We start from the raw sequence: 12,646 nt of genomic DNA on the forward strand, positions 1-12,646 counted from the left end.
TGTAAAACGACTGGAAAATGGCTGCGGCATGCCATTTTCCCGTCATTTGTGCATGCGCAGTACAGGAAAAATGGCCACCGTGGCCATTTTCCCGGTGATCTGTGCAGACACTGTAGACTCTGGGCATACTCTAGTACCCAGAGTCTATAACTCTGGCACTGGCAGCGCACAGCTCAGTGCGCTGCCGGGCGGAGAGGAGGGGGCCCGTGTCGGAGACTGCACGCGGGCCCCCTCCTCTCTAGAAACGCCCGATTACCTGCAATGGCGCCGCAAACTATATCATCTGGTTGACCGAGTAGCATGGCCGACCAGACGATATCGCATGCGACCACGGGAGGGCATGGATTGGGTGTACACGCGATCGTACGATCCGGCCGATATTTCATTCCGATTTGTTTTCGTAAGAGACATGTCGTGCCGACATCATCCCAGCTTTATAGTGTCTCTGCATGACCTGTCCATACTTCTCTGCAGGGGATGATCATGAGACAGATAAATCCCCTCTCCCCACCCCCTCTCTGAGTCCCCGCCCCTTCCTGCTTTGCCTGTCCTCCCCAGCAAGCTGAGTGTGAAGCCCCGCCTCCCTGCACCCTTCCAGTCCCTATCCCGAGTCCCCGCCCCTTCCTGCTCTGCCTGGACTGGCTCTCTCTCCTGCAGGCAGCATGTGAGGGAAGACACTGAAGGTGCCCACACATATAGCGACATTTTACACGATCTGGCCGATTTCGACGAATCGTGACGACGAATCGGGTAAAAAAAGTACAAATCGTGAGTTTATACTCACGGGCACGATGCCGATGCACGTCCCCGCTCGTCGTACATCGCATTTTCTGATCTGCCGTGCTGTAGGGCAGATTAGCCAACCATGAACACGATGGAAGCAGATCGTGAGGGTTTTTTCCCTCATGATGAATCGTACGATTCATCACACAATGCGGAATTTGACTGACAGAAGCCTGGACACGCCCCATCGCCATCTTGTGCAGCATCGTGTATGGAGCAAGACAGTCGCACATTGAGGAGCCTGCACACTGGATTCTTGTTTTGGACATGTTTTGGTGAGTATTGGTACAGTTGAAATACAACCACATTGACCACCAATATGTGCTCCCCACTGCCCACCAATGTGTGCCACCAGGTAATAAATGCATGACCCAGCCACCGCCTACCGTATTGAGGCGGGCAGTGGCTGGGTCATGCATTTAAGCTCCCACTGCCCACCAATGTCTGCCCCCAGGTAATAAATGCATGACCCAGCCACCGCCCGCCGTATTGAGGCGGGCGGTGGCTGGGTCATGCATTTAAGATTCCACTACACACCAATGTGTGTAATATAACAAAAAAATAAATAAACACGTATTTTACAAAATAATCACCATACATTACATTTAAAAACACATTATTTAAAGCTGGGGGTCTTCTACCTTTCGGTCTCCAGCTGTTGTGGAATTACAGATCCCAGGATGACCTGCCACCCACCTTTGAAACTGTTTTTAGGGCATCCTGGGATCTGTAGTTCTACCACAACAACAGGCCCAAAGGTGGAAAACCCATACTGTCAAACAAAGAAAAACAATAAACACATCACATTCCTGTAAAAGAAAGCATGATTAGAATACCATAACAAACCTTTAAAAACCTGTAAAAAAAATAATATTAAAACATTAAAAATGTGAACTATAACAACATTACATTTAACAAAACTATATACACAAATATTTAAATCTCCTTTTTTTTCTTATTCATAGATAATGTCCATGGATTCTGAACGTGAATTCGTTACAGGATTCATTGAAATCCTGCACTCGAAAGAGTGTCTGTGGAAGATCAGTTCTCGGAAGTACCACAATAAGTCGCACAAGTTGGCCGCACTAGAGGAACTTTTGGTGTATACGAAAAAATACATATCTGATGCAGACCTGAAAACTGCACGGCAAAAGATTCAAAATCTCAGGACAGTGTACATCAAAGAAAAAAAGAAGGTGGATGACTCCAAAAAATCAGGAGCGGGCACAGATGAAATATATACTCCTGCACTGTGGTACTACCATATGATGTCATTCATCAGTGAACAAGAGCCTCAAAGGGAATCTATCATCTTGATGTCTGAGCGTGAGGGAGAAGAGGAGGTTGCAGAAGTCTTGGTAAGTAGTGACACAGTTTAAACCAAAATCCTTAATGTTTTTGTTGTTAAATCCCAAATGTCCAATTTAGTCAGTAGTTCACAGACAGTCCTCCTGCAATGGTACAGCACCTGGTCCATTGAAATAGGTCATGTACTCCTCCCTCACTTCTTTGGCACGTGCGGTGGATGTTGTTGTAATTGGTGGTGCAGACACAGATGTCAAATGTTCAATGTCCTCCAGGGGTCCTACATCTTCTGCTCTAGCTGGGACAGGTCCTCGTTGAGTAGATTTTCTTCGCAGAAAGTTGTGCAGCACACAGCACGCCATCACGACCCAGTTTATCTTCTCCACATGTAGATTGATGGTGGTGTGGAAAATGCGGAAGCGGTTGCTCATTATTCCAAACGCATTTTCCACAATGCGTCGTGCCCGGGATAGACGGTAGTTGTAGATCCTTTTCTCTCTGGTCAGGCCCCTGTGTGCAAATGGCTTCATCACATGTTCATGTAATGCAAAAGCCTCGTCTGCAACGAAAACGTAATTTAGGCCGTGCTTTGTCTGGTCCAGTGAGGGCAAGTTGAGGGTTTTGTTGGCGAGTCTCTGGTAGAAAGCCGTCTTTTTGAAGGACCCACCATCTGAAGCATGGCCATTCTTGCCGACATCCACAAACAGAAATTCGTAGTTGGCATTCACCACTGCCATGAGAACGATGCTGAAGAATCCTTTGTAGTTGTAGTAGTATGATCCCGTGTTGGCAGGTGGGTTGATGTGGATGTGTTTCACATCGATGGCTCCTCCGCAGTTAGGGAAATTCCAACATTGTTCAAAATCTTCCGCGATGCTGGTCCACTCCTCCACGATGTTAGGAAACTGTAAAAATAGTAAAAAAGGGGTTAAAACATGACTATAATTTTTTTTCATATCTTTTTTTCCTATATAGTCTCCCACCCAACACCCTGATTTAGCATCCACACCGGACCTCAGTCTGCTCGGTGGTGACAGTGATCCGGAGAATAGCACACAAGTGAAAACTCCACTTCCACCTGGACCCTCATCTTCTCAACAACCCCAAAAAAAGAAAAAAAAACAAGGGAGAAAGGAAAATCTTACTGAACGTGAGGACAATATTTTACAAAACGCAGAACGGCTTCTGCAGAAACCCCCAGATGCAATAGATGATTTCACAGCTCATGTGAACAGCACATTGAGAAATATGGATACAGATATCCAAAGAAATTTTCTAAAGTTAACCCACGACCTATTGAGTCGCTATATGAGCAAAAATCTCACAAATTCTACATACATTGCAGATCCAATGCTATTTTCCCCTGCCCCAAATAGGTATGTCCGCCCCCCCCCCTGCCCAGTTAGATATTACTCCCCCACCAAGCACCAGCACGACCTTGTATAATGCTCTGCTGGATGCAGATGAGTCGCCCCAATATACAGAGATGTAAATTTATTTGATAAGTAATTTGGTTGTTTTTTCTGTCTTGCTTTTAATGTCACCAAATTTTATGAATTCTAATAGGTGCTTGCTGCATGGGATAGGGTGGTGATGACGCTATTTGGACAAGGTCACTACGCACATGGCACAAGTACACATTGCTGGAAGCTGGGGCCACAATGTACACTTGTGCCATATGTGTATTGGCCTGTTCAAACTGGCGTCTGACCCACCCTATCACATACAGCCGGCTACCTATTGGGATTCATAAAATTTGGTGATAATGTTCTTTTGTGAACTTGTTACAAAAAAAGTATATTGCACACAGTTTAGTGCACACTTTCAGTTGCCTGCAGGTCAGTGCACATTGTACTAAAAGAAGGCAATTTTTTGCTTTATGTTGAGTAAAAAATAAAAATTATTCTTTGCACAAGAAACCAATGTGTGGTGTTTTTTTTTAACTTACCTTGCAATACTGGTACTGTAGCACTTTTACGATGGCTTTGCAGGTCTCCGGAATGATGACGCCCAAAGACTGAGGTGAGATGAGTGTCCCAAACTTAGGTCTTCCAGTGATCTTCCTGTAGCCAGGTACCTTAGGGTAGCCACCAGTCTGTCTTCAGCAGGGATTGCCCTCCGCCACCTTGTGTCCTGTCTCTGGATGTGGGGGGTCACCAGATGCAGCAATTCTTGGAAGCTGGCGTCATCCATGCGCAGGTAGTTCCGATAGTCGTCCGGGTTATTCTCCTTGATTTCCATCAGCAGGGACATGTGAGAGCGGGTATCCCTTTGTAGCAGCCACTCCTTGGTCCAGCATGCTCTCGTCCTTCTTCGCTGGGCCCTCTTCCTAATCTCCAGGACGCCAGCTTCAGCGACCAACACTCTATACCGATAGGGATGCATCAGTACAGAATTCAGGAACAGGTTAGAATGCAGGTAGGTACCTCACACTTGCAGGTAGAATAACCTTTATAAAAGGCAAGCCAAATACAAAGAGCACAGTAGCAATGTACAGGATTCAGCAGGAATACACCTAGCCTCATCTAGTAGCAGAGCAGAATGTACACAGAGTTTAAAGGATGCCTGCTTTTTATACTCCCTAGATAGCCCCTCCCATTGTTATGGCTATTTAAATTTCCCACTAATAGTCAAGAGCCTGTTTTTTTTTTTTTTTTTTAACTCACGATTTGTTATGGCCAATCTCACGATGTGTACGATCCGATAGATCGTGAGATCGCAACACAGATTGGGTGTCTTCTTTCCAAAATAGTGATCACGACGGCAAGGGAGCTTCCGTGAAAGTTCATGAGGAAATTGGCCATAAAATCGTATCGTGAGGACATCGGTATGTGTGTGGGCACCTTAAGTCGCAATGCGATGCGACTAGGGTGCACCAGGAGACAGTGTGCTGATTAGTCTGATATGTGACACTTGTATTTCTGTGTGCGACTGGCTGTCTCAATCAGCGCGCAAAGTGCGACAATGCAGCGACCACTGATTTTTCCCACGCCAAGCACCGTTTACATTCTCAGTCGCAGACACAGATATACAAGTGTCACATATTATATTAATCAGCACAGTCTCCTGGTGCTTCCTAGTGACATTGCATTGCGACTTAGGGCCATATTCAATTTGAGGCGAAAAGTCAGTTGCCGGTCTTTTCGGAGCCAAAGGAGGTTTTGGAAGTGAAAAGTTATCGCGCTTGTCCACGCGATTCCTCGTATTCCGTTGCATTTTGGCGAAAACGGGACCCGGCGAAAAGGAAATCTGCGATAAGTGCTGTAATTTTAGGGGAAATCAGCCTGACAACTTCCAAAAGATGCTCTGACATGTGGGTTCACTATGAGTACCCCCGAATAGCCCTGCTAAAGGTATGTGGGGTCTTTAAACGGTCTCTACAGGTGCTTTTATGCGTCTTTGACAAACATTTTTTGGGAAAAATAACTAGTCCCATCAAATTTGGGGTACATGAAAATGGATGCAAGCATATTTTTAAGTCCCTAAAGTGAAAAAATCCACCTGCCGCAACAAACCGCAATCAAAAAACACCTGGGGCAAACTTAGGGACCCCCGCACAGTCTATTTTGCTAGTTTAAAAGGTTTGTCACCCCAATTTTTATTTTTTGCTCCCAAAAATAAATACATTTTGCATTTTGTGGAGTGTCCTGTCCTGTGGAACTCTTTTTTTTTTTTTTACACAGAATACTTTTGGGGGGACAGTGCAAGGGGTGCAGGGTACTTTTTTTTAGTTTGTACCCCAAAACCCCGATTCTGTACTTTTTTTCGCCACCTATTCTATTGTGAAAACTTATCCCTAGATTTTGCCAAAGACTTTTCGCACCTGTGAAAAGTCTTTGAAATTGAATACGGGGAAAAGTGAAAACTGAGAAAATGACGTCATCGGCGATAAAGTATCGCTAATAACGGGTTTTTCGCAGCCTAATTGAATACGGCCCTTAGATGCATTTTCCTACCCTCCAACATGACCCCTTCCACCCGGTACAAATGCTCTGCTCCTGGATTTCTCTCTTAATTAATGATTACAGACACCTGTGTAGAGCTAGCTAAAAGATGAGGCAGGTGTTTCACCACAAGTAGCTGCAGTCATCAATTAAGAGAGAAATCCAGGAGCAGAGCTTTTTGTACCAGGTGGAAGGGGTCACATTGTAGGATCTGCATTTTCGGCACAAAAAGACTACCGATGCGACCAGTGCTGCACAGGACCTGACGGCTCCCTCACGTCAGGCATGTCGCGCTGCATGGCGTATTGAGGATAGATTTAGGAGGACACATCTATCTCCCTGAAGCCTTTTTATATTGGCTGTAAGGGACAGACTTGGCTCAGGCCTGACGTGTCATCCAAATAAAAACATTGAAACACACTTTATTAGTAGGAGAAGTTTTGTAGTATTTTGAAGGCTCTTCAAGCAATTGTTTGAACATCATCTTTGTAGAGCACAGGTTCTCAAACTCGGTCCTCAGGACCCCAAACGGGTCATGTTTGCCAGGTCTCCTGACAGAATCACAAGTGAAATAATTAGCTCCAACTGTGGCTCGTTTAAAGTGTGTCAGTGAGTAATGAGTACACCTGTGCACCTGCTGGGTGACCTGGAAATCGGGAACTGTTTGAAAACCTCTGTTGTAGACTGATCACAAAAAGACAAATTTCAGTGCAAAGTACCCAGTAATATAGTATAGAAAAGGGGTCTTCAACCTTGGCCCTCCAGCTGCTGTGGAACTACACATCCCAGCATGCACTGCCACCTTTTTGATATAACAGCATGCTAAAACTATGGCAGTGCATGCTGGGATGTGTAGTTCCACAGCAGCTGGAGGGCCAAGGTTGAAGACCCCTGGTATAGAACCTTACACCAACCATTAATAGCCAATTTCTGTAACTGTATCTTTGTCTCTCCTCCATCATTAATAAAAATGGGCCAAAGGCTTCTGTACTTTTATTACTCTTTTTTTGGACTGAAATTAAACTTGGCATATTCTCAGTTTAAAAACTGGGTATAAAATCTGGAGGTGCCGGTATATTTATGCGTATTCTGTTGAAGTCTGATCAATCATTTGACGATCTAGAAGAGGCAACAGAGCGGCAAGGGTTTCTGAGGCTTGATCTATTTGGCTTTTGTAAGGATGGCACATAAAACATTATTGTGTTTTCGTTAACAACATTTCAGAAGGTGTATAATTTTATTACGATATAATGAGCTCCCTACTTCTGACTCGGTAATGGAATGATAAATTCGGTTTCAGAAGGGTATCGTGCAGTGCCATTAACGTCTTTTTTGCCAATCGAGTTTTATGCTCTCTCATCTCCCTTGGGTAGAATTTTATTTTATTTTGTTATGACCTAATCAGGAGGGCATCTGAAGACTCTGAGTGACACAAGTAGATCTGCTTACAGCATGAGCGTGTAGGACAAACCTCCAAGCTGAGAATTAATGAGCTGTCGTCTATTTTACCAAAGTTGTATCCGTAAGAAAAATATTTAAAAGAACTGTAACCCTATAATTTGTCTAATATAAACTGAAATGATTAATAATAATAATAATTATTCATGCTATTGAACAACTTCTGTTGGTGCTAGTATAATCTGCTTGCTGAGCTCTCGTTCAGGAGAGGTGCCATTGTTTGCCTTCTCTTCCCTATGCTCAGTTTACAGTAAATCCTGCTGCTGTACTGCCTTCTTTGTGATCATCGCCTCTTCATACAATAGCTTGAAGGAATGGCCTAGTTATATGATTTTTGTAATATAATTTTTGGGGGGAAGGTGGGGGGAGAATTATTTGGGCATTGCAAGGTACATAAATGACAGAAAAAACAACTTAGGCCAGATAAAGAGGTGGCAGATCCTCACAGATTATATATTATAGTATTCAGGACCATGTGTGAGAATAGAACAGGGCCATGTGCCCCTTGGGTATACCCAGAGTTTCCAAAGTGCTGTATCACTCCCAGTCCTCTCTATACTGCTCTACAAACACCCTTGCTGTGCCCACCCACCTGTCCCTCACACACACAGCATTGAGGGGAATCCATTAGTGGGGCACAGTTCTCCTGGAATTGGGACAATAGTCCTGATGTGCGGGACAGTCCCCTAAATCGGGTGCATTGGGATGCTGGGTACATGACTGATGCAGCTATGGAGGTTACATCGACCATTCTATAGGCCATATTCACTTAGGTGCGAAAAACTTTTTCGCAGAAAACTGCATCGCGAGTGACATTTCGCCATGCGAAAAGTTTCCTCCGTATTCAATTTTGGAGACTTTTTCACCGGTGCGGAAACTCCAATGTATTTGAACCTGTGAAAAGTTTTGCCTATGAATAGGTGTCAAAAAAAAGTACAGAACTGGGGTTTTGGGGTGCAAACCTCGGAAAACCTCCCTGCACCCTTGGGACAGTCCCCCAAAGGTAAACTGCGTAAAAAAAGTTTAAAAAATACTTTAGATCACCCCAAAAAAGTGTTTTCATTTTGGGGGCGAAAAAGTCCAAAGTTGAGTTACAAACTTAATAACTAGCAAAATAGACTCCAGGGGGTCCCCAAGTATGCCCCAGGTGTTCTTAAGTTTGCAGGTGGTCGCGGCAGGTGGATTTTTTACGTTTATTAAAAGTTCACTTTAGCAACTTTAAAATATGCTAGCACCCATTTTCATGTACCCCAAATTTGCTGGGACTACTTATTTTCACCAAAAAAACCTGCTAAATAATTTTCTTCACCACTAATGCAAAGACACTAAATAGCAGCTATTGAGACCATTTAAGAACCCCAAATACCTTCAGCAGAGCTATTCGGGGGTATCTATAGTGATCCCCAATGTCGATGCATCTTTTGGGGGGTGTCAGGCTGATTTCCCCAAATCTGACAGCACTTTTCGCATGTTACAGTTTCGCCGGGTCCCGTTTTCGCTGATTTCTTTTTGATTACGGGGATAAACGGGGACGAGCACGATACTTCTTCGCACTGAAAACCAGTGATGTCAGCGAAAAGTACGGGACTTTTTGCATCTAATTGAATATGCCCCTATACCGGTGATACACTGTAGGGGCCAATTTTGGAAACTGTTGAAAAAAAAAAAAAAGTTGTTATTGACAATAAGAAACAATGGGTCTCATTCAGACCCGGTCGCAAGCGCCGATGCGCTCGCAACCTGGTCGATGGTTAGCCCTGCGCATGCGCAGCATGTGCCGCGCTGTGCGTGCGCAAGCCCCGGAGCGAGAGAGAATCTCTCTCACTCCGGAGCTCTCTACAAAAGGGGCGGCTGTCGATGTTGATCGACAGCTCACCCTGTTTTTTGGGGGCGAGGGGTTATTTCACAAATGGAGGCGTTCCTTAAGGAACTCCTGCCGTTTTGTGGGCGGCCGCACTGACCTCAATCAGAGCAGGAAGCTCCCTGGGGCTTGCGTTTGCCAAGACCCAACCTTAGGGTCTCGTTGCAGGTCGCGATGGTGTTCACCATCGCGACCATCACCCTGGTCGGTTGCTAAGCTGTGGGTGGTAACCCACAGCTTAGCTAGCGACCAGGAGGCCACACTAAAAAAAAAAGGAAGCGGCCGCCCTCATTCAGAGAGAGCGATCGCTTCTTGCGACCGCCTCTGAATGAGGGCCAATGTTTTTCTAGTGCAGTTTATTAGCGGACTGGCTGCCCTGTTCTAGCCCCTATTGTAGTAATCTCCCTTGGGAGCAGATAGTGGACTGGTGAAGGTGATAATCAGGGCTGGCAGGAAAGTGAAGCAGATCTCGTAGATCCTGATCGATCACACAGAAAGAGACAGAACAAAGCCTTTGCTTAAATTCTGGAATTGGACCATAAATAATAACACAAGACCCTTATGGTAAAGGTACCTGAAATCCCATGGGTCTCCTATGTAGGTGGCAAAAATTAGGGTTGACCATCAATGGTTAGCTGGCAAAGGTAGATGGTTTTACCCATGGGCGTAACTACCATAGGTGTAAAGGATGCAGCTGCAGTGGGGCCCAGAGCTGAGGGGGGCTCATCTTCCTTCTCAAAGTTAAGTGTGTTATATATTTTTCACCATTGGGTGGTACAAAGGGCCCCTTACAAACTCTTGCTATGGAGCCTTCAATTACCATTTTAACACCCCTAGTTTTACCATTGGTTTCAGAGGCTTGCGCATGCGTGGCTGCGAACTATTGATGTTTCAGCCATAAATTGTTGTCCGACTATAGTTCAAAACCTTCAGCTATTGATGGCAGAGCACTCAATGGGATGACACCCTTTCATTGCCAGTATTGACCTTCCTGTGAGTTTTATACTAGGGATACTCATCACAGTCATAGTTTAGGCTTGCTCTGACCCTGGAAGCGCCCACACAAGCACAATATACCCCCTCACTATTGCATTCAATGGAAATCCCTACCGAAGGTACAGCTTGCCTTATGTCATACTTCCTAACATTTATCCAGGAGAAATCAGGACAAAATAATCTGTGGAAACCATTTATTTATTTCATTTATTTATTTCCAGCCCCAGTGGAGCTTACACTCTATTTTCCCTATCACATGTACACACACATATACACACTAGGATTCATTTTTTGTTGGGAACCAATTAACCTACCAGTATATTTTTGGAATGTGGGAGGAAAGCAGAGTACCCGGAGGAAACCCAGACAAGCACAGGGAGAATATACAAACTCCACACAGTTAGGGCTGTAGTGGGAATCGAACCCATGACCTCAGTGCTGTGAGGCAGTAACGCTAACCATTACACTGTCTGTGCCTCTTATTCACCCTAGTGCACAATAGCCACACCCACCCTCTGAAGCCCCATCCCTTTTTGGGTCCGCGTACAATGGTCCTGCCGGAATTTAAATGTATATTTGTGATAAAGAGCTGCATTGAACATTCACAGGTGTGTGTGTGTATATATGTATATGTGTGTATATATGTATATGTGTGTGTATATATGTGTGTGTGTATATATATATCTATATCCCAATGGAGGCACTCACCAGTCAGATGTAGCAAAAAGATGATTTTTTCCAATATTATCAAAAAGTTGAAATAGCATAGCGACGTTTCGGTCATATCCAGACCTTTTTCAAGCCAATAGCACATATCAACGATAGCGACAATCAGACATATCAACAATGTACAGCCACAGCTCCAAGATATGTATATATATAAAAATATATTATATATAGACTTTGCACTTGGCTGTCTTGCTATTGGGAACTGCTGTTATGTCTCGATAAAGATCCTTAAATGGGATCGAAACGTCGACTGATCTTATGCACCTTATTGTTTTAATGGTAAATTAAACCTTTCTATGCCTCTTTACCTGGTGAGTGCCGATAATTTTTATATATATACATATATATATATATATATATATATATATATAATAGACTTTTTGGCAAACCCCGGCACTCACGTATCCAAATGAATATCCTGCTCAGGTGCCTTCCTGGAGGGACAGCACCCCCAACACGTCTCCAAGTGACGCCTGTCAGTGGAACTTGCTGTACACAATGTCCGGACCCATTCAGACTGCCAGAGTAATGTAAATGATCTTGGTGTGCAGAATATTACAATGAACTTGGGGAGATGCAGCAGCAAATACTGGAAGCATGAGGCTTATTGTGCGTCATACAGAATAAATGGTGTAAAGTAGGGGGTTATCAGGCATAAAATAAATATTTGGCTTTGGGTCTATGGCGTGATGTAGTATTAATCTGCCCCTAAGTACAGTATGCACAGTTGGTATAAATAGGGCACGTTAACTATTCATCCTTTCAGTGTAATCTTTATTTTTCCTCCCTACATTACTGCATCAACTTTTACTGAATCACTGTGCATCATTATTAGTTCAAACAGAATTTCCTTTATTAAAATTACTGTACCAATCTTTGTCCACCTACTTTAAAATGAGGGTACTCCATTTGCAGCAAAATGACTATTGGAGAGTTACTGAAATGAAACATTTTTTAAAAAAAGTTGCACATTTAGGGCCATATTCATTTTGAGGCGAAAACCCGTTATCATTTTCGCCTGTTTGCATTATCCCTGTATTCAATTTCAAAGACTTTTCATAGGTGCGAAAAGTCTTTGTAAAAAAACAGGGATAAGTTTTCTCCTTCCTTTAGCTGGTGAAAAAAAGTGCAGAATTGGGGTTTAGGGGTGCAGGCTTTAAAAAAAAAATAGCCTGCACCACTGGGAATGGCCCCTCAAATTAATGTATGTAAAAAAAAAAAAAAAGGCACCCCAAAAAATGAACTTTTAATTTTGGTTGTAAAAAAATAGGGAACACACTTCTAAAATAGCGATAATAAATCCACAGGGGTTCCCTTATATGCGGAAGGTGTTTTCTGCATTGCGGGTGGTAGCGGCAGGTATATTATTGAAGAATGTTTAAAAAATCATTTTAGGGAGTTAAAAATATGCTTGCACCCATTTTCATGTACCCCAAATTTGATGGGCATAGTTATTTTTTCCCCCAAAAAAATTGCTAAATCCTCTTCTGTATCACCTTCTTCAAAGCCGCATTTATGCACCTGCCGCGGCTATTTAAAAACCTGACTTCCCTTCAGCAGGCAAAAA

At 43.8% G+C, this 12,646-nt stretch overlaps 1 protein-coding gene across 1 annotated transcript in view; it reads left to right on the forward strand.

Moving 5' to 3' along the window:
• LOC148442978 (uncharacterized) overlaps positions 1 to 3,574 on the forward strand; it is a 31,935-nt gene extending 28,361 nt beyond the window's left edge. The window contains exons 2-3 of the mRNA XM_088463434.1: positions 1,749 to 2,144; positions 3,067 to 3,574. Of these exons, the coding sequence (XP_088319560.1) occupies positions 1,752 to 2,144; positions 3,067 to 3,537 (864 nt within the window). The 5' untranslated portion in view covers positions 1,749 to 1,751 and the 3' untranslated portion in view covers positions 3,538 to 3,574. The remainder of the gene's footprint in view (positions 1 to 1,748; positions 2,145 to 3,066) is intronic.
• Positions 3,575 to 12,646: the final 9,072 nt, after the last annotated feature.

Source organism: Taudactylus pleione, unplaced genomic scaffold (genome assembly GCF_031769625.1).
Source record: "Taudactylus pleione unplaced genomic scaffold, aTauple2 ptg001373l, whole genome shotgun sequence".
Classification (NCBI taxonomy): Eukaryota; Metazoa; Chordata; class Amphibia; order Anura; family Myobatrachidae; genus Taudactylus; species Taudactylus pleione.